The following is a 25,403-nucleotide window of genomic DNA, read 5'->3' on the forward strand; positions in this document are numbered from 1 at the left end:
TGATTTATGTCTTGGAAAAATGTCATGGATGGTCTATGAACTTTGACCAAATGTACATTATTATTTTTGGACTTTCAATTTGTTCAATATGCTCCACGAACTATTGGTAAATGTTAAATATCATCTCGTTTGCTCAAACGACAAATCATACGTTGTATTGAAGACAGGAATTATTATATCCCTAGTTGGATCTTAAGAAAATGTCCATCGTTATTTGATAACATTGACTACTAGATCCTGATTTGAGATGAATATCTCCTGCGAAAAAATTATGTATAACTTCTTTTTTTGTCCACCATTCAAACTCAAATGATTAGAAGCCACATTAGCGGATTTCGTTAAATTGAATTAATCGAAGGATGACATTCAACATTTTCATATAATTTAGAAAAGATAAGACGTCTGTCGATAATTCATGGATCACATAGTATAATGTCATACATTGAGCTGAAATTCACAGACTTTCCGTGCGATTTTCCCTCGTGTCTTTATCTTGTGGCGAGGCCCAATTATACAACCTTTATTTTCCCCTCTTATTAGTCACAGCTACTAATTTTAAATGGCCATCAATTCTCTCTTTGTATCATTCAATGAACGTAAGCATTAATTAACTAAAAAATTAGGAATTGGAGAGAGAGAGAGAGAGGGGGGGGTCAAATCGGGTGGAGCAGGGTGGGGGCGTGCTCTTTATAATAGCTAAGGTGGGCTGTTCTCAAATTTTTTCTTTTACGAAACAAAACATATCCTCAGTTTTTCCCAAAAAAAAATAGAAACAAGAAACCAAAGAGGAAAAGAAAAAGATATTGCAAAAACACCCACACAACACAAAAAACAAAAACAAAGCAGCCAGAGAAAGATAGAGAGAGAAAACCCACACCCCCCGCACACAGCACAGCACAGAGAGAAGAGGGGGGAGAGAGAGAGAGAGGAGAAAAGTGGCCTCATAGCTGAGATAATACTCTTTAAGCTCGAAAACCCAGAATTTTAATCATCACTTCTTCTCATATCTCCCCTTCCTTCTCTCTCTCTATTTCTTGAATATCTTGCTCTGATCCACCCCTTTGACCTCCAGCCGATGCTTCGATTCAGCTCCTTCCGCAAAGGTACGTGTGGTTTGGTTCCCCTCCCCAACCCCCCCGCCAGATCTCTTCAACGCTTTCCCGATTCCTTCTGTTGCTGTCGTTGCTGGAATCGTCTGCTGCGTGTTGGGATTCGTTTTTTCTGTCACGGGTCTTGACGGGCTTGATGGTTTCGAATTGGTTTGAGGGCTGGGGTTGTCGGTTTTCGTGGATAATGGGGTTGGGGTCGCGTCGATGTTGGGTCTACGTGGATTTGGTGGAGCTGTTTGGGGTTCAGTTAGTTAAAGTTAGGGTTTTGATTGGTGGGGTTTGCAGTTTTGGTAATTTCGCCCCCGTTCGTCTTGTTCTACCTGGGGAATTCTTGGGCTGGTTGGATTTTAGGGTTTTGAGTTCGAGGGTGTTGTTTTTGAGGAAGTTAGGCCGGGGTAGTTTCTATATATATATGGTAAATTCGTTGTCTGATCGTTTGTTGGTTGCTTTTTCTGTGTTCAACCGGCACATGATTTGGTCGCCACCCGGCCGATCAATATCGTTCATTCGTGGAGCATATGTTTACTGTTGTCGAGTGTTGTTTGGTCAAACTGTTTTCGGGACAGGTCAATTGTGATTTTTAAAAAGCTGGATTCGAGCGTTGATTATTCCTCTTTCAAAATTGTTTAGAATCATGTAAATTGAAGCTACAGTTGTACGTAAAGATCCGTTTTTTTTTTTAACTCTTCATTGTCAGTTTCTGATGTTGCATGAGACATGAGTCTCTGGGTAACTGACTTGAATTTTTTGGCAGGCTACTTTATAAATCGAGACACTCATGGTTTGAACCTTTTTTTTTTTTTGCAGGTTTTGGTTGAAGATTGCCGGATTTCTTTGATTTCTGACAGTGTTAGTTTCTGAATGTAGATATTTTGTTTCAACTTTCATAAAGAATGAGCTTATCCAAGAAAGGATTACAATCAAGTGACACGAAGCTAGGTTCCTCGAGTAAAGCCACCGCATTGAATCCTAATGCGGCGGAGTTTGTTCCTTTCTCTCTTAGATCACCATCCTCTGTAAACTCCAGTAACACCGATGCAACAGCAAGATTTTTGTCTTCTGGGTCTTCGGGGAAACCAGTTATAAATAGATCAGAATCATCTGTTTCGAATAACTCCGATGATGAAGCCCACCAGTTTTGGCGTCGCCAGCTCCCTGATGATATTACTCCCGACTTCAAGTTCACGGGGGATGATGAGTCTCAGGGTCTTGGAGGGCTGTCTTTAGCGGGCTTGTCCTTGCATGATGATAGTGAAGCAGCGAGATACTCGGCTTCTGCAGGCAGTGGATATGTGTTGAATGACCTTCAGGAATTAGTTTCTCATCAGCTCAATGGCAATAGTTTCACTGAAAAGCTCAGATTTACCGGTTCTTCCTTGGTAGATAATTCTCCTTCAGCTGGCTTTCTGTCTATGTCAACCAAGCCTTGGGACAAGCAAGTTGTTGTTAATGATGACCAGCTTTTTGGAAGCAGCAGGGAAATGACTTCTTATAACGGGACTTCCAGGAATACTTTCGTAAATGATGTTTTTGCAGAGCACAGCATTGTTGATGATATGGATACAAGTCCTTTAGATTTTTTGGCTTTGCATTTTCCTGGTTTTGCTGCCGATAGTCTCACCGAAGTGTACTATGCCAATGGATGTGATCTGAGCATGACCATTGAAATGCTCACTCAGCTTGAGGTATATCGAACTTTGCGACAAACTCTTCTATGAGGGTTTTTTTTCACTGTGTTGTAAGTCTGCTTGCGAAGAGGGATTCTCTCTTTTTACAGTTTTTTCTTTGGGGTTAATCTACTTAAAAAATGGGATGGACATGACGATTAAACAAATTCGTAAAATGGTTGATTGCTAGTATGAACTTTTGTTTCTTAAAGAAGCTTAGAGAATACAGATTGGTTAAGATGCATTTTCTAAGGTCAAAACATACTCACTCTCTCTCTCTCTCTCTCTCTCTCTCTCTCTCATGCGCTCTGGCATGTTTCTGCAGACGTACCTGATATGCATTTTTCTGTTTTCCTTCCATTTTGCTCATTTTGTGTTCATGACGGGGAATTGATTATGTCTAAATAAATTATGCCATGGATATCATGGATGATTTGAATACTTGGATGCCAAACACGGGAGAATCTCTTTTATGCCTTCTCTTAGCGAGCGAGAGCTGGCTAATCATTATTTATTGAGGTGGTCTTGGTTTTAAGTCCTATCCATATACTTCAGTTCTGAGGCTCGTCCTCTGGTACAGGGCACTATCAATTTGTATGGGATTGTTTCAGACATTCTTTAACCTTTTTATGTTTGTTCTCTTTGTTTGTTTACTTTTCTCCATAAGCATTTTGGATATTAGGAGGAACAATGTATATTCGCAATATTGAGAGCAAGTATGTAGGAACCCTGTGTGATTGAATATATGACCTTCATTCGTGCTTTAAGTGCTCATGTGTTTAGTTCTTTATGCTGAGGGAAACCGTGTTGTACTTTTTTTTTTCCATGAAATGTAGCTTCAAATTGATGGTGCTTTTACTCCAAACTTGAACTCAAAGACCTTATCGGCTCCAAATCTTAGTGCAATAGACTTTCCAGCACTTTCCTCAGCAGAAAGTCAGAGTGTCCAACAAAAATATGCTGGCGATGATGTCCATCAGAGTGGCATGCCTTATCGATCTACTGACAAGGACAACCTTCTTCTGTTCAAGTCCAGTCCTTCCTTTCCATCTAGAGGTGCTATTGATTTTGCTTCAGCAGTTAAGAAAATGCCATCTCAAGATTCCAATATTTGGAAATACGATAGGAATGGTTCAACCAATTCCAACATTGGTTCCAGTAGAAATTCCCAAGTGTTGGCTGGTGCTTACAATAGTGGGCATGGAAGAGGCATCTATGGTGACAGGTTGCAGAGTCGTGCTTCTGCCCGGTCATCTCCTGTGTGGCTTGAAACTGGAGAGGCAGTGGGTAATATTCTTAAGTTTAACAAATGTCATTTGCATTATTTACTAGTAGGACAGATGTCTTGTGCACATATCTATTTGGCTTAACAATTTTGAGATGGCAGCTAATATGTATTCTGAACTGCGGGAAGAAGCTCGTGACCATGCACGATTACGAAATGTGTACCTCGAACAGGTTTGCTTTCAATTACGTTGTTTACTCCTTATTCCAAACTTTCTCTGATCATAATTTGCATTTGTCCATGAAGACTGTTACTAATCATCTGCACTTCGTCGGGTGCATCATGTTACAACAATGGTACAAAACGTGCCATGAGTAAATAAGTGACACATATTGTTGGGACCTCAAAAAAGATTGTATATGTATTAATGAAGATTTGTTGTGCTTACCGAAGGGTGTGATCTGTCCAGGAAAAAATGGATATGATGGGATTATGGAATTTGCTACTAGTACAGATGCAATTCCTTAATTCATTAGTTGAGAGTATCAATCTGAGGTTCTCTTTTATATTCTAAAAGAAAGAGTATAAATCCGATGTAAGAGAGAGCTTCATCAAGCAGCGCAGAAAGCTGTGTTGTAGTATCTTAGTATTTGCTTAGCCTTTTCAAGTTGATAGTATTACTAGGCGACATTTCTTTAGGAGCAAAGTACAGACTCACACCTTGCCAGAATGTTCCTTTCACATATCTGATGCCTGTGTCTACCACAGCATATTCGATGCTTGTATTCACTGTAGTCATTGGATAGGTTGCGAGCAAGCATTCAGCTGTTTCTGCTGACTGCTGAGCTGATCCCATAAGCAATTGATTTGCCCTGAGTCGCTAGTTTTATTCTTTAAGGTGTGCACTTCTACTTTTTGTCTCCAAGGCGTCCCTACAGGTTCTTATGATACTCTTGCACAATGTACATCAACTAAAACAGGCTCGACAAGCATACCTCATTGGTAATAAGGCACTAGCAAAAGAGCTTAGTGTGAAAGGGCAATTACACGGCATGCATATGAAGGCAGCTCATGGAAAAGCGCAGGAGTCGATTTACCGTCAAAGGTATGTAGCACTTGTTACCCTTGCCTGGTATGCGAAGTAATATGCTGCTGTTCTGGCAGTTGATATTCCTGTCATTTTTAATGGTCATGAAATGATCCTCCCTATTTCGATAGGAATTCTTATCTGGTAGGTTTGGAATCTGTGTAATTCAACAGCTTCTCCGTAGCAATGCAACTCGGAAGTTGGTTAATTTGCTTAGAAATGGAAAAAAAAAACCATCATTTAATGTTGTAAGCTTCATGGTGGCTTATGGCCTTTCTTTCCCCTCTTACATCGGGTTCTGAAGTGGGTTTCTTATCACCATTGTAACTCCAATAGTGTCAATATGCATCATCAAAAGGCCTTTAGTTTGATTACCGGGCATTTAGGCACCACTCAGAACAGAGAATTGGCTTTTCCCTTTACAAGGGGAAAACTGATGCGAATTATTGACCTTTATTCTACTTTGAAAGCGTAATTACTTTTCTCTTTAGGAATCCCGTTCCCGTGGAGCTGCAGGGTGATGGGAGAGGGAAGGAGCGGATGATAGATCTACATGGTCTTCATGTGGGCGAAGCCATTCATGTGCTGAAGAATGAGTTGAGCGTGTTGAGAACTGCAGCTCGTGCGGCAGATCAACGATTGCAGGTTTATATCTGCGTCGGGACGGGCCATCACACTCGCGGAGCCCGCACTCCAGCCCGACTCCCAGTAGCTGTGCAGCATTATCTGCTTGAAGAAGAGGGCCTCGACTATAGCGAGCCACAACCGGGGCTGCTTCGTGTGGTAATGTACTGAGCGCCTCGAGGTGCAAGGTATAGGAGGTTTTCTGACATGGCGAAAGCCATCAAAGGCATAGTCATTGTAGTCATTCTTGTATCTGTAAATGAGGAGATGGAAGAGAATGTAGTCAAGTTGGAAAAAAAATGGGGGAAAAAACAAAAAGGTAAAAAAAGGAAACACCACGAACTTAATTAAACACAAAAAAAGAAAAAGCTGGAGGAGGGAGAAAAAAAGGGGAAAAAAAAGGAGCTGTATCATCACTGTGTAGGCAGGTTGCAAGGATATTGCATTTTGGTAGCTGGCAGGAAGACTAGGATCAGCCGGTCTTTAGCGACTCTTCTTCTTTTTGGGTTTTAATTTTGTACCTTTATTGTATTTCTTTCTTTATATTCCTTTTTTTCCTTTATTCTCAGATGTAACTGATAGAATTTGATTTTACAAGATAGCTGGAGCTTCCCGAAATTTGTCCCGTCATATCATGATGTGTATGGGAGTCTTGAAAGTCCTACTGCTCGTCCCCTGCAGCCAAGTATTCGGTTCCGGCAACAGTCATGTCTCGGCTGCGTCTCGCTTGAGATTGTTGGGATATACTCGCTTTGAAGGGTGTGATTTCCCTCCCATCTACATATCCGAGCCATTAGAGTGTGGACTCGGTAGTGCCTTCGACATTGCGACTCATTTGTCGGTTTGCTCTGTAGATATGGCGAATTGCAATTGCAAATGGGTTGTCCTCACACTCAGCACATTATAACTTCTTGTACTTCTGGAGAAATGAAGGTCACAGGTCATGAATGGCCGTCACCCATCAATTCTTTTCAATTTTCCTTCGACTGTCGCGTTCTTTCCCTCGTTCTCTTCCTACCTTTAAGGGAATAACAATTCGGAAATGCACCACCAAAGAATTTCCCATTGCGGAACCAATGATTTCCAAGTATGGTACAACCACCCAATAAGAAGAAAAGGAAAAAAGAGGACAATGAAAGCCACAACAAGATCAGTAATAGACAACCAAAATCAGGTATTCCTATCTGGGAAAGAAGCCTATGAATGTACAGCTTTATGTGATTAACCTGCACACCAAGTCTCGAGCAAATAAAAGTATTGTCTTATTCATTCCTCTTCAAAATAGAATTTGCGCTAAGCGAACCGGGGCTGTTCGATCAGCTCAGCACGATATCTCCCTCTTAAATCAAATTCGCTGAGTGCTGACTTTCCAATATACAGGATGCAGTTCAAGATCCGATGCAATCATTCCTATGCTCTAACCAACAGTTCATATACGTTGCTGTTATTGTCCCCGCTGACCCGCTTTAGCATTTCAAAGCTCCTGCGGCTACCCAAGAAGTCGATCCTTTTGAAGGCCACAAATCCACAATCAGCAGTTTCTTTACTACAGTACATTGATCTAAGACGGTCAGCATGCCTTGAATCTGTGTGAATGGCAACCTCTATTTCCTGAGCTGACATGTTCTCCTGCAAAATGGCATCAGAAACTTCAAACTTATGCCAGATGAACCAGCCGTTTTATTGTTGCTTTGCAAGATCAACATATTCAGCGTCTGCTAAAAATAATCCACATACAACCGTATCGGGAAAATGGACTTACGTCCTTGGTACACTACTTACCATGCAATGACCGATTATGCACTCTTCATGTGTATCATACATAAATACCTAAGCCGATAAAGTGGCCTGATGGTAAGCTGACATGTCCTTACCATACATTTTATTGCAGTCTAGGGGGCTAATTCACTTAACCGCGGAACAATCGAGGACTCCTATGCCTCTACATTCAAGCAACTAAACTTGGGAAAAAGAATGTAAAAGTATACCTGATAAAAAGCATAAATATGATCCAACACCCGAAAGCATGTAAAACCTTTGTCACTGAAGAATGTCCTTGAAGATGGCCCCATTTCAGCAAAGCGGTCAACTGGGAACAGAATAGTGAGAAAATGGTCTTTAAAAATCAACTCGTTCTTCTCACTGCAATACACAAACATAGATGTTTGATTGAAAAGTCCAACTCACCAATAGTTTTGAGCATTCAAAGCTAAACCAGATTGAATGAAAGACATAACAACAATCTGCCCCAACACACACACAGATCAACCTTTCAGTAAGTGGCCTCGTTAAGTTTGCAAAAGAAGCTTCTGAACCCTTGCCATCGCCTTTTGCATCAAAGAATGCGCGTGGATGATTCTCACGGCCATCATCAGAACTAAACGAATCCGTATAAATGGAAGCAGTTGAAGTTGGCTCAGATATAGACCAGCAAATGGAATCCAGAAGACTGCTTGGGGTTATCGGCCGTATCGGGGTCTGGCACGTCTATTAAAATTAACAAAAGACAAAATTACAGTGCATGTTGTGTCTGGACAACCAAGGCAATAACGATTGTGGCTAATTATGCAAATAAAAAAGAATCGACAGATCATCTGTAAAGAGATCTCCAGAGCGATGTAAAATTCAAATTCCATTAATCTAGTTTCCTACAACTACTTATGGTATGTTCTCCCAGCCGAGAGAGCAAATCACTGCACCCAACTTTTCCGCTGAATTCTAACACAATAAGGGTCCATTTGTTTGAAGGAAAACTATTTCTGGGAAATTGATTTCCAACTTTCCAGTGTTTGGATAATGGAAAACTAATTGATGTACGAAAAATATTTTCCATGGATGAAAAAAAAGAAGCTTAGATTGGGGGAAAACGGCTTCCTCTTCTAGCAAAAAAGAAATCACTTTCCCCAAATCACTAAACAAATGAAAACTAACAATTTTCCTTGAAAATAATTTCCTTAAAATATATTTTCTTTTATCATAAAATTTTCGGTGAAACAACCGCGCCATAAATTAAGATAAAAAAGTTACCTAGCCCTATTCCAACTCAACAAGGTTTCGAAACCTTGAAACTCAAAAGTGGCTAAAGATATTATAAAGCTAGAATTAAACAAGATGCGACCATCTACCTGCATTTTGCGACCACGACGATTTCTCACACCACTTTTAGCAAAATTTACAATTTTTAGTCTTTCTTCATGACTGGCTTTACAGCTCAGCCCTTCGGAGACAACGTCATTCTTCTTTGTTTCCTGGCAAAAACAACATCCCCACATCTTAGGATGCAAAAGAACAATAAAAGGCATATGAAAAGAGTATTGAAAATACAGTTACCATAGGTAAAGGCATACACTCTTTAAGAACTTTATAATAATCGTCTTTGAAAAGTGTTATGCTTTCCGAAAGGAAAGGAATATGCACTTAATGACGACACAAATTTTTCCATAAGAAAGTTTCATTTTAACACACTACAACTTTTCATATCACAATACCAGTCTAGTTTCTTGACGCTTCAAGTGCTCTTTTGATTCTTGACATTTTTAGACCAATTTTAGTATTTCACAAGACGGGCAGCAATTACAACTAAGGCACAAATAAAGCAAAGTATTAGTAGGACTCAGTGGGAAAAGTTGATGCCCTCTGTCTTAAAGAAGCAGAAAATAGAAAACCTCAGTAACCTTTTGCAATCACGAGACTTCTCGGTGCCCATCTTAAGCACAAACTTTAATTCCCAACAAGTCAAATGAGATTACCTCCTTCAGAGGACCATTATGATAATTATCAAGCATCGTTCCCAGCTGCCTGGCCAAATCAGCAGATAGGTGAACGAGCCTCTGGAGATGTTGCTCTTTTGCTGTCTTCAAAAGCCACAGTGGCTGAGCCACATCATTCGAAAAAGGATATTAGAGCATAAAACACAAGATTTGCGAGCACAAAAGGTCAATTAACTGGAATATCCAAAAAGTCTAAGCATCAAAGTTATTTCTTTTCCCAGAAACATGCAAAATTAATCCAAACATTCAAATGCAATGAAAAAATACTCACAGTGACGAGATTGTTGCAATGACCAAGATATCTTCTGATGGAAGTCCCTTCGCAGACAACATGACTCGCATTGCTACCAATGTACCACTTATCTACAACTGAGGCGCCTTCTCTAGTAGCTGCATCAATCACCTGTCCAGAATGTAGACATATTCATACTACATGAGCAGCAAGCAACATATCAAATGAAGAGAAGATTTCTCTATTCCATGAAATTCTAATACAAAGACGAAGGATGAACTTTCAAGAACAATTCCTGATTCTGAAATTCTTACAGAGAAACAAAGACAAAAATATTGTGTTCCCAAAAGATAGTAGAGCTAACCTTGTTCTGTAGTTCAGCCGAAATGTCTGAATCTAAGTAGACAGACTGACCAGATAAATTCATCAAATCAACACTCCTTTGACAATCTCTTCCAGAAGACAAAAGGCGCGATTCTTCAGCCTTTTCAAGTTTCTTGGCTTCTTGAATACTGGCAGGAAGACAAGATTTCTCAGCACCAGTTATCCCACGAGCCCGATGCAACTCTTCTATTCGACTGCCGCTATCTCCAACACTCTTAACACTGTACAATGTTTCACTCAACCTCACTGCATGATGAAAAAGAACAGATAAAATATTAATTTTAAGCACCTTCACTCCACCAATCTATTCAGACAAAATTTGCAGGTATATTTCAAAGACATTGATTTAAACCTTAAGTTACTGAAAGACCTATCTCCTAATATGATATCAAAATGAATCTGATCATAGCTGCAGCGAAACGGATTCAGTTTGAAACTCCAAACAAAACAAAAAGGAGCGCATCAGGAAATCCGATTCCTAAAGTAATTAGACATCTTAAGTCAGGCGGACTACATCGAGAGATTAACCACAGGGCAGGTAGTTGATTTATCAGGAGCGTGTTTGCAATACCTAATTGAATGCAAGCCTGACAAACAAACTCTTTGTTCTCTTCTTGCAGGGGCCAGATGCCAATGGTCCTAACTTATTTGACATAACATCACTGCAGCAAACCGCCCAGACACGTAGTTTTGTGCATATGTCTGCATTTTATTTTTTTGCATTCTGGAATCACAGCAAGAGAGAAGACGATCAATTGTAAAGAGCCAAGTGATGATTTGAACATAGCTCGCCTAGGTATCTTTCTCCATGACAGGTTTCCAACATTACATAATGACCAATTTATAAACCTAACTCTCGCTAGATACATATGAACATAAACTCAGGGTGAAACGCTATGTAGATTCATCACAGGTAGTCTATCAAGTCAAATCCTCATCGCAAATAGACAAATCCTATCCGACGTATGTAACCGGAATGTACAACACAGCAGTCAGCCTCCATACCATTCCTCTTGACGCTCTCCACAAACCATCCCAGCGTAACGATGAAGAGACCATTTTTGGGTCCATGCTTCAATGCGTGCTCAAACTTCCGTCCACCAAAACTGTAGCCACCATTAAGGTTCACACAAACAATGAAGAGATATAATTGTCATGAACTCCACAAAAAAGCACAGGGTACTGGAAAGTTCACCACAGCCAGGCATCACCATAAAGTATCCTCATAAATACTGATCTAGTCACCTAACAAAAAAAACATCTTCTAATTAAAAGCTGAAACGGGGTTAAATAAAAGGATATCTGGACGATTAAATGGGTACACTGAGGATGTAAATCGGGGCTATATTTGCCACCTAATCTCTCTGTTGCATCCATGACTTGTTTCCTTGCTTCTGCAGTACACAATAAAGCACATTTGAAAGAGCCACGAATTTGAGGAAAAACGCCCAAACCTCAAACAATCACATTCAATATCAAAAGCCACAAAAAGAAGGCTACAAAGCAGAATGATATGAGGCTAGCATCTCAAATGCAGATTGGACATAGTAAAGGAGAATTCACAAGCTCTTACCTTTAGAGAGACCGGTCACACATATCACAAGCCCTGAAAATGGACCACTTGATCGTGTGCTTGGCTGAGACCCGACCGACGACGGAGCAGGAGACATGGTCGGCTCCAACGGTTGCAGACCTCTAAAAGAAGGCAATGAAGCCGAGAACCCACCCACTAATTTCGAACACCCCTTGCTACTGATCACCTCCACTCTTCCACTTCCCATGATCACCACCGACACTCACACTCCCCTCATCTCAAAAACTCGCTGCTCCGAAACACCCGCATCCCTCAACTCCTATTCAATGCGCAAATGTTCAAGAAAGCACTCATTTTGCATAACGCGGGCACCGAAGTGGTCGCCTAACCTCAAAAGGGTCGTCGAGAAAGACGCCCAAGAATCATTTTCTAGACAGAACCGATCCCGGGTCACTCGCCAAATACAATCAAAGGTCGTCTCACGACGACCCGGAAACGAATGCCGACAGAAGTTTTAACAAATTGGTCAACTTTAATGCACGAAGAAGCAAGCAAAGCTCTGAGAAAGAAAAGGGTAGAGCGTGAACATGCACCGCTTCGTTCCAGTGAGAAAGGAGGGACGAAAGAATCGGACAAAGCAAGGATTTTTGAACAATCCCTCTGTCTCGCTCTGGTATATGCACTAAAGGGTGTTGGTATATCGCATAAAAAGCGGAGTTTTTTTTGAATCCTGCGCTCGGTCGTCGCCCGTCAGCACTCGCGCATTCGAGTGCTTTGGCCTGCTGCTCCGCCTTTTAATCTTTCATGCTGTTAAAGCTTCAAAAGGGAGACGGGAATCGCAACGCCCACACCACCAAAAATTCAACTGCCAATAGTCGGGGCACGGGTTGGTTCTTTGCTTTTCCACATCGCCCTTTTTCTGTGGACTCCTCACTTCGCGTTCAAAAAGCTCGTTGAATGAACGGGCATGGTTTCCCGCGGAATTACGGTTGTGCCACTGAATGTTCACGTTCTTTTCTTTTTTCTCTCTCTAGGTCCTTGAACTGTCACCTAGTTCTCACTTCAGGACCAGAATTATAAAAATTTTGGCAATCTGGTCCTGTTCGGTTTTCTCTTGTTTGTTCCCAAAACTGATGGTTTTTGGTCGCATGTGTCTCCAACCTTGAATGCAGTAGATTCCATTGCGCAAAAGTTTTTTCGAGCAAACCAAGTTTCATTAACTCGAAAAGCCAAACAAGAATTGAAATGCATTTTATCGAATGAACTGCAATGTCGGAAGTCGAAGCTAAGCCAATATGTACTATTGCAAAAGAAGTATAGAATATCTACGCTAATATCAATAAAGGTTGTGTTGGGTGGTCTTGAGACTTTCTCATCTCAAAAACTAACTCAAAGGGTAAGACTTTCTCTTATACTTATAAATTGACCACCAGTATCTTTTACAACCGACGTGAGACAATCTCAACATGTAGTCAGGTTTGTTTCTCATGAACCAAAAAAGTTTCTTATTTTTCCATTTTGTTTATGCCATTTTGGTATAGCAATTCGCTTCGGCTTCGTCCCGAAGAAAGTACTGTCCACATGCTCGAATGCTTGCCTTCGAATTGAGTAGACCCAACCTGTCTTCAATCTTCACCCCTACGCAAGAGTGCATTGAGATTTGAAGCTTGACTCAATGCAACTTCAAGGACCAGCTATGTAATCAAATTTGTGGGGGAAGCCATTGCAAAATGAGAATTGGGGAATGGGAAGCCCCACCCTGCAAGCAAGCTGAAAGTGAGTGAAAGAGGGAAACATGGGCCATGCGGGGCGGTCCACCAAGAACACCGCGTGGGGGGGCAAATCGGTAAATAGGGTCAACTTCAATTAGGACAGGGTGGAGGGAGATTTTAATTTCATGGGGAACATCAACTTCAAGTCTTCAACCATCATCATCATTTCTCCTTTGAAAGAACGGATTGGAAGCTACGTGACAGTGATCTTTTCTCACTTTTTTTTTACCTCATAAGAAATGCCAATTAGGAACTTATAGCTCGGTAGGCATATGACATATGTTCGATTTTTCACATTATTAAGATCGATCAATCTAATATTTGAGTCGCACCCGAATGAATTTTGATTTGCATCTTATCCGGTCACGAAGATACCGGACTTACCCGAGCATCAAATCAAAGATCACTTGGGAAAGGGAAGGAAACGTAATTCCGGGTCATCTCTTTAACATGAATATAAAAAGGCACCAAAATTTACCCTCATGAAACAAAAAAGGAAAAGAGGAAAGGCGCCTCTTTTTACAAGCCAGTCAATAAATGCGGGATCACGGGTCGAATTCGTACCGCCCGCAGCTTCCTCATCATGCCTATTATATACAAATATAACCAAACTCAATACCCAAAAATAAAGAGAAAATCAATGCGGCAGAAGGCAAATCGGTCAATGAACAGCGAGGAAACTCATAAATATGCTTGGTCAGAAAACGACCGAGGCAGATGAACGAAAGGGAACTGCCATCCTCCTCGGATTTTATTCGTTTGCGCTCTTAATTGCGCGTCCTGTTCAACAGACTCGCTCCGCATCAATGATCAATGGCGTGGCTCGACATAGTCGAAATCGCTTGAAATTTATTGAACCCCGTGGCGTTAATCGAGTAAGCTAATCATATTCCGATCTTTACGGCGATCTCGATAAAATGTGTCACTAATTACTTTGGTCCATAGGTCATGTCAGCTTCACCTCTTTCTCTAATAGCGTAATTCGAAAGCATCTAAATTATCTTTCTCGTTAATTTTTCTGTGTTTTTTTTTTGAACTTTTTGGTTGGTGTGTCGTTCAATTTTCTCACGGATGTAGACGTCCCTTTCCATGCGGCATCCCGGTTGCTACCCAGACGTTGACCTGCATAGTTTGATCAGCCCCTCCACAACCCCTATAAAAGATCATTATCGTTGACTTCATGCCCACATGTTGGCATGTCTTTCTGCACTAACTCTCTACTTACCCAGATAGTCACGGTGATCGAAGATGAGCATTGCTTGCGCGCTCAGTCATGCGCTGGAGGAGCTACGCGCGGCTGTGAGAAGGATGCTGAGGTTTGCATGCTTGGTTGGTCCAGCAGACTATTGATATTATAATGCTGCGGCAACTGCTGGCGTTGGAGAACTGCTGAAGACGTTGTGAGTAGTTTTTTTTTTTTTTTTTTGTGAGTAGTTTATTGGCTTATGAAAAGCGGCACTTTGGAGTCGTGTGTGGGGACTGGAAATGCCTTTGCTTTGTGAGGAATATGGAAGAGGGTAAAAGGGTTGTTTAAAGGAGGAGAAACAGACGCGCATGCAGACACCGGAAGGAGGAGGAATAGTCAATGAAGCTGTCAACCTCCGACAACGAAACGGAGCAGGCACATGAAGTGAAGGTAGCCCCGTTCAATTTGGCCGACTGATGGGTCGATGACAGCTAATTATATAATAACCCAATCTTTCAATCAGGAAGTTGTGATATATACCGCAATCTGTCGCATTGATGGATGGTTAAAGGTGACTAGTAAGCGAGAGTTACTGGAACATGAGAACAAAGAGATGGGGTCTCACCAATTTCTGTAACTTCAGGTTGTCACCTCTCGAATCCATGAGTAGCAGATATTTGAGAGTTAAAAAAGTTCCTTGGAGGCCACGGGATTGTCGACATCATGAAATTTACTCGACAGCGCAAAATTACACACTGACTACACCTCACTAGTATCTGAGAATAAGGAGTAAAATCTTAAGGCAAGTCATATTTTGTTGACAACTTGACAAGCTGCGAACAATATCGAAATATCACCATAAGCAGTTGAATGTGAACTATGATTGGAAAGTTCATTCTGAGATGCATATTACTGTCAAAAGCTCATACGAGGAAGTTTTGCTAATTTGTAAGCATGAAATGCTTGTAGTAGGCAGAGAAAAAGTCCTCTGAGGCAGTCAAACTTACAAACAAAATAAGAAAGCTTGATCTCAAACCAGAGCCATAGTACATTCGTCGTGCAATCAATAATCAAGCACATATCCCCAGAGAACCAAAAATGTGTTGTTTTGATAACACAAACTGCAAGAGACCAGGAAAAAAAAATGAATCCAATAAATTTTCCCGTCTCTCCCGTTCTAGGGCAGTGGTTCGGAAAGAACGGCCAAATATCCTATCGCACCTGTGCCTTTAGTGGGAGACGGAGTTTTAACCATTCTGTTACAGAAGGACAGGCACGCCAGAAGAAGAGCAATACCAAATGCCAACACTTGCATTTAACTTCTATCAATCATTCTTCTTAGTATTTAGGAATTTTGCAGGAATGCGGGACTTAAATTTGCATCCAAATGAGAGAGCTTCCAAGACTATTGCATCGATTTCTTGTTCCTTCTTCTCATACACCAAGAAAGCTATGAAGCCGACAGGAACCCCTGCAGCGAGATTTTAGACAGGCATTACTTTCAATTTGAAGTGAGTCCCAGAGCCAATGCAGCAAGATATGAGGAGTTAGCACAAAGTTGCGTTCATGCAAAATACTGAAATGAGAAACATCGAGACAGAAAATTATTAAAATGTCCAGACATGTAGTTGGAGAGTTGTCCCTCATAGATTATCCCGGCCATATGGCATTTCCATTTTGAGGGACTGGAGAGAATCACAAGATTTTCTTTTTTCCAGTATAAAGAGAAAAATCAAGGGACTTTCTTGAGTCCATCAAAGTGGATATAAATTGCCTATTAATTTGACTCTCACCAAAGAGCTGGAGCTGAAAAAGAAAACGAATAACTAAGCCAAAAAAAATCATGATAGAGAAATATTGACAATGGCCCCATCATATTTGGACTTATGGCACTAAAGATAGTCGATGTCAGGCAATTTCTCTTTTTCCATGTTGACTTAACAACAATGGCAATCAACTTCAACATTGTAGTGGCAACACTGGGACATTTCAAAGATGCCCCATTTCATTTTACCCATCCGTATTAGCATCAATTTGACTAGCAAGAGTAAATAAAACAGCAGACTGTACTTTCCAGAATTCCAAGCGTGCCATTGGCAGGAAAACTGGAAAAAGGAAGAGCATTGCATCCAAATTGGCTGGCATTAACAGCCATATCTTGTACATCAAGTAAAGAGAAAAGTCTTGTCTTTTTGTGAAAAAGGGCCCATCCATCAGCGCACAACAATCACAGAAGACAACACAAACAATCAATACTAACAGCAACCAAGCATTAACAATTTTGAATGTCTTCTCTCGAACTTCTCTACATTTTCTTCATGATTCTCCCACTCTCTTCAACATTGCATCATAGCCATTTCATATTCAATAAATAATGACATGTCTAAATAGCATGGCGAATACCAAAAATGTTAACATTTCCAAATCAACTTAACCAAATTTCCCTCAACTTAATTAAGCATCAGTGCAGTGTCAACTTCAGAAACATTATACTTCAAATCTTTCTCATAAAAACACAATCAAACTTCTTCACATTAGGTTCATTCATTTATTATGCATGAGCAAATAAGTGGCAGAAGAAATACTGATATACCTCTTTGTCCACGTACTTTGTGTAAAATATGAGTATAGCATGTTCATGCATGGATATATGTACATTTGTGTGCGGGCGAGAGAGAGAGAGAGAGAAAGAAAGAGATCTAACCTATCGCAAATAAACTCTGCACAGGGATGGCTCCAATGATGCTAACAATAAGAAGCACACCGATGACCTGTTTCATTTAAAAGGCAGAGTTCATTAGCAGAAACTGGCTATTGGAACAAGTTTTTCACTCTTAGGTACCATGATAGCAATAAAACAAAGAATTGCACAATCAACATTTAAAGCCACGTGCAGGATCTAGGTACTGCTCCCAGAAATAATTTATTATGATGATGGGCGGGAGGATGTCCAGCAGCTCTGCTATGGATCAGATACTTTTTGCAGAGTGCGACTGACCCCAATTGGTGATCAAATTTACAGCCATAATAACCCAGCGACTATGAGAAATGAGGAACAATCTTTTCTAATTGTGCGAGAAGTTGATCCCTGGTAATATACTAATATCGTAAGAATGTGTCTTTCGTTTGGGGTCGGTAATTTAATTTAGGACTTCATCCCGAAAAGTAACAAGAAGTCATCACCAATTCCAGCCAGTTTTGCTTGTCGCAAGAGTGATATCCTTTGAAAAGATATTTACACTTAACTATTATTTTTAAGAACTTGATTGTGCTATTGCACGCATGTCACATGTCCATTCCCTTCATTATCATCTTTAAATGCAAGAGAATAAAAACCATGAGAAGGAAGTGGAAGCAAGCAATTAAATAAAATCAACCAAGAGTTGAAGTACCTTAAGAAAAAGTATCCAATCATTACCCATGGAGAGGGTTGCCATAATTTTTACAGCATCATTCCATGATGAGGCCACTGACAAAGCAAAACTTTGAGATTTCTCTTCTGATATATAAAAACTTGATGGGGAGATTTTCTCGATCTTTAATCCCAATCTGCACAAACATAAAATTTTACTAACAGTCAGATTTGGCTTCCCTCAAGTATGAAGGTAGAGATTCCGCACTGTCATATTAAACTAGGCCCAGAATTAATCAAATTCCAACATAGAATGAGTTTCTTCCTGTTTTCCTGTGTAGATGAACTATTGACCTCAAATCGCTCCAACAACTCTTAGCTCAAAGAATTTCAGTTACTGCTAAATGACTTCAGTAAATCAAGTCATTTTAAAGTAACACAATCAACTGCATATTGTGATCTGGTCACAGTGATATTACTGCTTTCCGAATGAAAAATGGGCAGAACCATAAAGCATGTACATAAGGTAGAATAATGTGTTCTTCGGGTAAAAATGAAAAGCAAAACAGAATTGGCTTACATCTTTGTTGGTAAGATGCCATGAACAAACAAGAATATGGATGCCACGAGAAGAAACTTCGAAAGAGCAGTGATGATAGTTGACCCCGAAGCAATAAAGTTGTAGTAGATTGCAGCCAAAACTACTAGTGTGGTTAATGTCATTTTCTTGTCCTTCCAGAGCAATGTGTCAGCAACTGCAAACAGTGAAGACTAAAAGATACCAACTTGTCGAAACAAGATATTACAGCTGTCTTACATGAGAATTTCCAAGGGGCAATAAGCCTTGTAGCAAACAATTACATAATCCAACAGTAATGACAACCGTTATACCAATTCATGACACCAGATCCTCATGCCCACATCAATTTTGTCCAAAAAATTGCATCCTTTTAAGAAAAATACTATGATATTATGCATCAAAGAGAGGCAAAAATGCACAGAAGGCAAATAAAAGATAAAAGACTGACAAGTACCAAGGTAGTTCCCATTGCTTTCAGCTAAAATAATATGTTAGATTCTATAGCCATCCATCTCACATACCTATAGATTGCAATAAAGTTAAACCTCCTGCTCTTAAATCTTTTATCTCATTATATGCAGTTTATACCCTCGGGATCCAGTTTATGGACTTCCGTCATCAAAAACCAAGGAAAAAAAGGCTTGGATAAATATTGAACAGATCTATCCAAACTAATTGGCTAAAATGCTTCTTCAGATACTCTGTATCTTTCCTCAAACACTATCCCCCATCATTAATAAGTTTTTCCTCCGCTATTAGCTGCACACTGCAAAGTCTTTAGCATGTTTTTCTTTTTTGGTCTAAAAGTCTTTAGCATGTGGAAACCAGCTAAAAAGTCTTTTTTTTTTTTTTTTGGTAAAAAAGTCCCATGGATGTTGAGGAAAAGGCATGCTTTAGATAAAATCAAATTAACGCTGCCTTTAACTCTCTCATTTATTCATGCATTCTAAATGTTCCTTATCAATCAGTCATATCAAGATTATCATAACCCTTTACTACTTTAACGGTAAAGAGAGAGCATCTTAAGCAATAAAAATCAATAAAAGATATATTTTGTGCAATTGACTGCAGCATAAATATTCTTCATAAGCACCACATACACCATTGTTCAATCATATATCCCAGCCAACGACATCCCAAAAGCACCTAATCTAAGGCAAGGTGACACGTGGACAGATACAGCTACATACCCCTTCCATTTCCAAGATATATGGATGCTTTAGATGGCCCTTCTCTTCTAGGCTGATTGGCAGCCCTGAGGTGTGCATATGACTCTATAGTTCGCCTTATACCCTCCTGCAAGAGATCTATGAGTCCAATCACATCACACAAGTAAACAACCTGGTGGCACCAGGTATAAGCACTCCAAAACTTCGTCATGCATAAAGGTTCATTTCATCATATACAACGCATAAAAATTAATGCAGTTGAGGTACTAGGAAAGTACTGGTCTATTCTCATGTAAGTTATCCTGTAGTATTGACACAATATGTTTATTAAAACTACAATAGGAAACTCAGTACATAGATGGACAAGATCTGACTTATTTAAACTTGGTACAACAGCACTTCGCATCTTCATCATGCAACAAATAGAGGACAGTTTAAGAAGCGACAAAACTACCATATGCCATTAAAACAGCACCTTAGTTAAAGTAAATGCAAGCGACTCTTAACCTATCTGATAGAAGAATGAAAACCTGAAGAGGTACAATGGGTGTGTAGCCAAGTCGATCCTTTGCTTTCAAACAGTTAAATGATCTGCTGCAAGAGAGGAGTCTAATGCGCGAAGGTGTAAACTGTGGAATCGGCATCCCATACTGGCCCAAAAGTCTATAAGTTAACTCCACCATATGTGCAATCGGCATTATAGCAGCAGCAGGAATCTTTATCCGTGGCCTGCAAATCATTAAAAGCTCTAAAAAACTGGTATAACATACAACGTACATTAGATTTGAAGTCAAAAACCAATGGCCAACAGAGAGACAAGAACTCTGTTTGTTCGTTGTTTTTTTTTCAACTTAGATGGGTAGGAGACCTGTGATACTAACTGCTTAACCTAAATTGCCCCAAAGACAAGGTCGCGACATCAACCTGCACTAAAATGTGAGACAAAAACAGAAGCAGTAGAAATATTCTGAACAACGAGATCAATAAAATGCTCCTAAATTTCCTTGAAAGCAGTTCCAGCGAACATATCCTTTAGAAGTTAGAAGAGTAGAACCTAGAGAATCATGTAAGCCGCAAGTTCCTGATTCATATAAGGTTGATGACATGAAATCAATTAGCGTTCATGATAACAGTTATCCATTAATTGCAACTGAACAGTTCATGAGAAGCAAAAATAAAAACAATAAATGTGCACGAGTATTTCACAAAAAATAATCGACTCACAGTTTGGAATGGTAGCCTTGACACCTATTTTTAAATTATGACTAGCTTGTCAGGATATGCATTGGATTCTAGATTTGATGTTTCATGTATCACATCAGCAGCGTCATTATTACTGGTGATGTCAAGAAACTTAAAACAAGCTACATCACAACTCTCACTCTGGGCTACTGTTAGAGCAGCAAGACTTGTCTCCAAAATCACGGTATCAAGGATGGTCGCAAATTCTTTTACCAAGAAACAACAAGAAGTTTCTGTAAACTTAAACAAGAAAAAATCTTAGGAAAGAACGAGAAAAAAAAAAAAAAAGTACCTTTCATAGCCAAGACCTTCAAGAATTAATGAGACAAACTCCCAAAACTTGATTGGCTCCTTATTAGTTATAAAATACGCCTGCAGAAAGCAATTCTTTTATCTAGAGAATGCCCAAATCAGAATCATCTCCTAGCTAGAGACAGCTCTTATATTATCCAGTACGACTGCTATGTCACCTTATGACTTCGAAAAGAAGGTAATGCAGGTATATCCTTGGAAACAGATTTCTCAATTTCCTCTATTACAATAATCAAAGCAGCAATTAAACTCTATCTCAACATTGCCATAGCCAAGAATAGCAGCCATGGCTTTAAGAGAAGCGCAAGCAAATTGCTTCATTTCAAGGATACTCAGTTTGCATGCATCGGGCCTGTAGATAAGGCAACTAACTGGCTCATGCTCAAAACAAATTTTTCTTAGCCCAAACTAATCTTTATCTTCAGATTTCAGCCTTCCTCTACAATCCTTCTTTTAAGGTAGTACAGCACCTGTTACCAACTAATAATCGAGAACAGTCTACTAATGCAAGCAGCAGGATCTGGAAATAAAAACCCTTGGTGCACTTGAGATGCTACCATTCCAATGCAGGTCCACAATACAGACGTGAAAGAACAGCAACACAATACAGAGTTCAAATCCAGGTTTTTTCTTTTCTTTTCTTGTCTTTAACAAGTTAAACTAAGTCAAGATGGATTTTGATGAGAAGCAGATTGAGTTGATTCAGGCTCAGCCAATAATAAAAGACCTTTTGCCAAAAAAATATGCAAAATATAGAGAAGATTAAATGCACCTGCCCTGAAGCCTTTTCTGATACATCACCTCCTGATGCTAGAGCTCTTTCAGCACATATATGGGCATGAGCTACATTTTCAACATAAGTGAAGTCGTATAGATTGTTGCCATCACCTATAATGAACTGGTCGTTTACAAAACAAGCAAATAAGTACGTAAAGAAATAACTCAGTTCATAATCAGCTGGTCATAAGAAATTTTTAAAGCAATTACATCAGTTTCTACACATATCCTTTCTGTATTCAGCAGACAGAAACACTAAAAGACTTTTGAAAGAGTCCGACATGAAAAAGATTAAGCAAAGAGACTAGAGATGAAACCACAGAGAGGGCAACAATAAGAGAATTAGCGATTAGAAGTTTGTGGTAAACAGGGGGAGAAATTGCAAATTACCGGGAGAACTGCCAGGACAACTTTTTCAAGAAAGTAATGGTACTGACAGTGCTGATGATGGACTGGAGGTACAATGAGATAAAATAGAGGATGACATAGTAGTTTTATTGCCACGACATCACATTTGAAACGCTAAAGACAGTTTAGCATGACTCAAATTCATTTATTCAGCCATATTTGGAATGCAACATAAAGATAAACAAATTACCTTTAATTTTCCCACTCTAGCAGCATCCACTAAAGATGGAACCAACAACTTATCACCAGGACCGAAAATGCTGCTAGGACGTATGCAGCACGTCAGGAGCCCATCCCTACCATTCGACTTAATCACCAAGGCTTCTCCTTCAGCTTTAGTCGCTGAATATGAATCATTGTGCTAAAAGTTCAAAAAGTATGTATTCAAAGTCAAAAGATGATATAAAAGGCAAACGCTAGCTAAAGGTTCTACAAACAGACACATGCATAAGTCCGTATGTACAAACATATTACATGCCACTTTTCTTCTAGATGCTCATGTTAGAAGTCAAATTACGTTCCTTTCATGCAATAAAAAGTATAGGCAAGCATTTATGTGTGAAAGGGTAGTTTTCAATACTTTGAACTTTAACCAGGTTAATACCTTTGGTGGATAAGGCAGCGATTCATCCCCGTTGAGTATTCCATGGACTCCATCAAACACAACACTGGGGGAGCTAGTATAAATAAGTCTCTTTACTTTCAGCTCGACACATGCGTCAATCACATTCTTCGTTCCTGCGAGTTCGAAAGAAAGTAAAGACAAGAACTCCATTACAAAATAAAAACCCTGGAGACAAGCAAACTGTACAAGATGGCCCAAATTACCTTGCACATTGACTGAATAATGGAGCTGCTGGTTATTGATGGATGAATTAGGAGCAGCCATGTGGTATACCACCTCAGCTCCTTCAAATGCTGTGGAACAAAATGAGATAGCTTATCTAACCGAAAAGGAACAAAGTTATTTCCTGATTAAATCTCTCAAACTTAAAACCCGTAAAACACTATAGATTATACCACACTATGAGCAAGCCCACCAGCGATTTCATATAACAATGAGTAAGTAAACAGAAGCAACAGTATTAAACATATTGATACGAAGACAGAAAAGTTGCAACCTTTAAGCACTTGGGCCTTGTCTCGGAGATCGACGGACACGTATTGAGCGCGGCCAGACCTCAAAGCCTCCCCGAGGGTCCCGTTCTCTTCGGACTGCTCGAGCTCGATCTTCGACCCCAAATCAGCGACGCGGACCGAAAACATCTCGTACTTGATCACCATCTCCACCAAATGCCGCGCCGCGAAGCCTCTCCCACCGGTCACCACGCACCACCTCTCCTCCCCAGCCATTCTCCTGCAATGCCCTTTACTGCACACACACGCACCCGCTAACCGCTCAGAATTTGCACACCACATGCTAACTAAAAACTACTAGCAGAACAAGAAGCGCAAAAAAACACATCTGCCCATTTCTTCTACGGAGAGGGTCAGCACCGGCGGGGCTCAGGGGTATGGAGACAATGCGGGAAACATTCGAAAGAGAAGGGAAAAAAATCGGAACTTGACGAATCTAACGCTTCGTTTCTTAAGAGGGTATTGCCGAATTCGATCGCTCTAACCTTTTCGGAGCGGAAGCGCCGGCGGCGGAGATGGACGGGAGATCCAGAAGCCGATGAACGTCGAGAAGATCGAACGGGGGTATATGGAATGCGAGTGCGACTGTTCGAGACTCGATGGGTATGTGCAGCGGATGTCAGATGCAATCGCGGGGACAGAGAGAGAGAGAGAGAACGAGCGTGTCCCACTCGTTGTCTTCTATCGGTTGTGGAATCTCGCGGTCCGGTCGGACATGGCAGAGACTCTTCTCTCTCTCTCTCTCTCTCTCTCTCTCTATTCGTCGTCTCCGTCACATGCACGCCTGTCGCTGGCCATTGGTCGGAGCCGCGGATGCTCGCGGATCCGGATCGGAGCTTTTCGGGTCGGGCGACGCCGAACCGGCTCCACGGGCCCGCCTGCCGTTCGGGCGGGCTTGGGAAATGTTGGGTTTTTTGGGCTCTAAGCCCTTCAAAAAATCAAAACAACACAACATTGAAGCTGGGGAGGGAAAAAATTATAGTTTAGGCTCGTTTTGTTCATCGAAAAATGAATAATTTAGAAAAAAATTTCCTAAAAATGATCATCTGTATCGCTTGAAATAATTATCTAATGAAAAATGCTTTCATTATATTGTCTAAATATTTCGTGGACAATGAAATTTTTTTTCGTTGTTATCATTTTTATAAGCTATTAAAATGATCATTTTTGGGACAATGTTTTTCAAATTATTTATTTGTTCACAAAACAAACATAATATTAGTTTGGAAAAAAATATTTCGGGTGATTTTAAGTAGGAATAGTAATATCGAGAGGAAATTACACAGAGTCCTCATGAATTTTTAAGGCGTTGCACGCTCGCCACCGAACTCTCAACAATTACGCGATACTACTCCAAACTTTCATTCTTTTATTATTTTTCTAAGAAATGATTGGGTGATAGTTTTTAATGTACTGTGAGAACAACAGTCTATTTTGTAGACCTGTCAAACAGGTAGGTTGGGTCGGGTCAGGTCTGGATTAGGTCAAAAATAGTTCAACCCAATAGATCCATTTAACTCGTTTTTAACCCATTTTCATGTAATGCAAATATAATGACCCATACCTAACCCGACCCGACCCGACCCATATTGCTAAAACACTTCCATATTTAACTCAATCTTGAACCCAAACTTAAATGAGAGTGCAAAGTGAATGAGTGCGAGATTGAGCGAGGGCAAGAGAGATGAATTGAGTTTAAATAAGTTATAAACCCATTTATGATCCATTTAAAACCCATTTATGACTCATTTAACACTCATATTATGTTTATACTCATTTATAACCCATTTACTGATATATGGGTTAAGAAATGGATTTATGACCCATTTTAACAGG

At 40.1% G+C, this 25,403-nt stretch overlaps 3 protein-coding genes across 3 annotated transcripts; 1 reads left to right on the top strand and 2 right to left on the bottom strand.

Annotated features, from left to right (window-relative positions):
- Positions 1-871: 871 nt before the first annotated feature.
- Positions 872-6,330, top strand: LOC115671085 (polyadenylate-binding protein-interacting protein 7). The gene is made up of 6 exons (XM_030592562.2): positions 872-1,103; positions 1,917-2,794; positions 3,613-4,063; positions 4,164-4,234; positions 4,982-5,106; positions 5,580-6,330. The coding sequence occupies exons 2-6, from the start codon at positions 2,003-2,005 to the stop codon at positions 5,881-5,883; spliced, it is 1,743 nt and encodes a 580-aa protein (XP_030448422.1). The 5' UTR covers positions 872-1,103; positions 1,917-2,002; the 3' UTR covers positions 5,884-6,330.
- A 427-nt stretch (positions 6,331-6,757) lies between these two features.
- On the bottom strand, positions 6,758-12,526 carry LOC115671086 (uncharacterized). The gene is made up of 10 exons (XM_056320750.1): positions 11,672-12,526; positions 11,400-11,492; positions 11,104-11,205; positions 10,079-10,344; positions 9,754-9,885; positions 9,462-9,584; positions 8,838-8,960; positions 7,982-8,199; positions 7,701-7,854; positions 6,758-7,341 (listed from the first exon to the last, which is right to left on the bottom strand). The coding sequence occupies exons 1-10, from the start codon at positions 11,877-11,879 to the stop codon at positions 7,123-7,125; spliced, it is 1,638 nt and encodes a 545-aa protein (XP_056176725.1). The 5' UTR covers positions 11,880-12,526; the 3' UTR covers positions 6,758-7,122.
- A 3,067-nt stretch (positions 12,527-15,593) lies between these two features.
- On the bottom strand, positions 15,594-24,305 carry LOC115671190 (3beta-hydroxysteroid-dehydrogenase/decarboxylase). Its single transcript, XM_030592678.2, has 13 exons — positions 24,053-24,305; positions 23,552-23,802; positions 23,259-23,348; positions 23,035-23,168; positions 22,621-22,791; positions 22,018-22,143; positions 21,226-21,305; positions 20,222-20,420; positions 19,713-19,818; positions 18,523-18,697; positions 17,983-18,139; positions 17,295-17,361; positions 15,594-16,061 (listed from the first exon to the last, which is right to left on the bottom strand). Exons 2-13 carry the CDS (start codon positions 23,781-23,783, stop codon positions 15,916-15,918), a joined length of 1,683 nt encoding a protein of 560 aa, XP_030448538.1. The 5' UTR covers positions 23,784-23,802; positions 24,053-24,305; the 3' UTR covers positions 15,594-15,915.
- Between the last annotated feature and the right edge of the window lie 1,098 nt (positions 24,306-25,403).

The sequence above is a fragment of the Syzygium oleosum genome, unplaced genomic scaffold (assembly GCF_021117445.2).
Source record: "Syzygium oleosum isolate NSW1041296 unplaced genomic scaffold, Sole_v2.1 Sole_v2.21, whole genome shotgun sequence".
Classification (NCBI taxonomy): Eukaryota; Viridiplantae; Streptophyta; class Magnoliopsida; order Myrtales; family Myrtaceae; genus Syzygium; species Syzygium oleosum.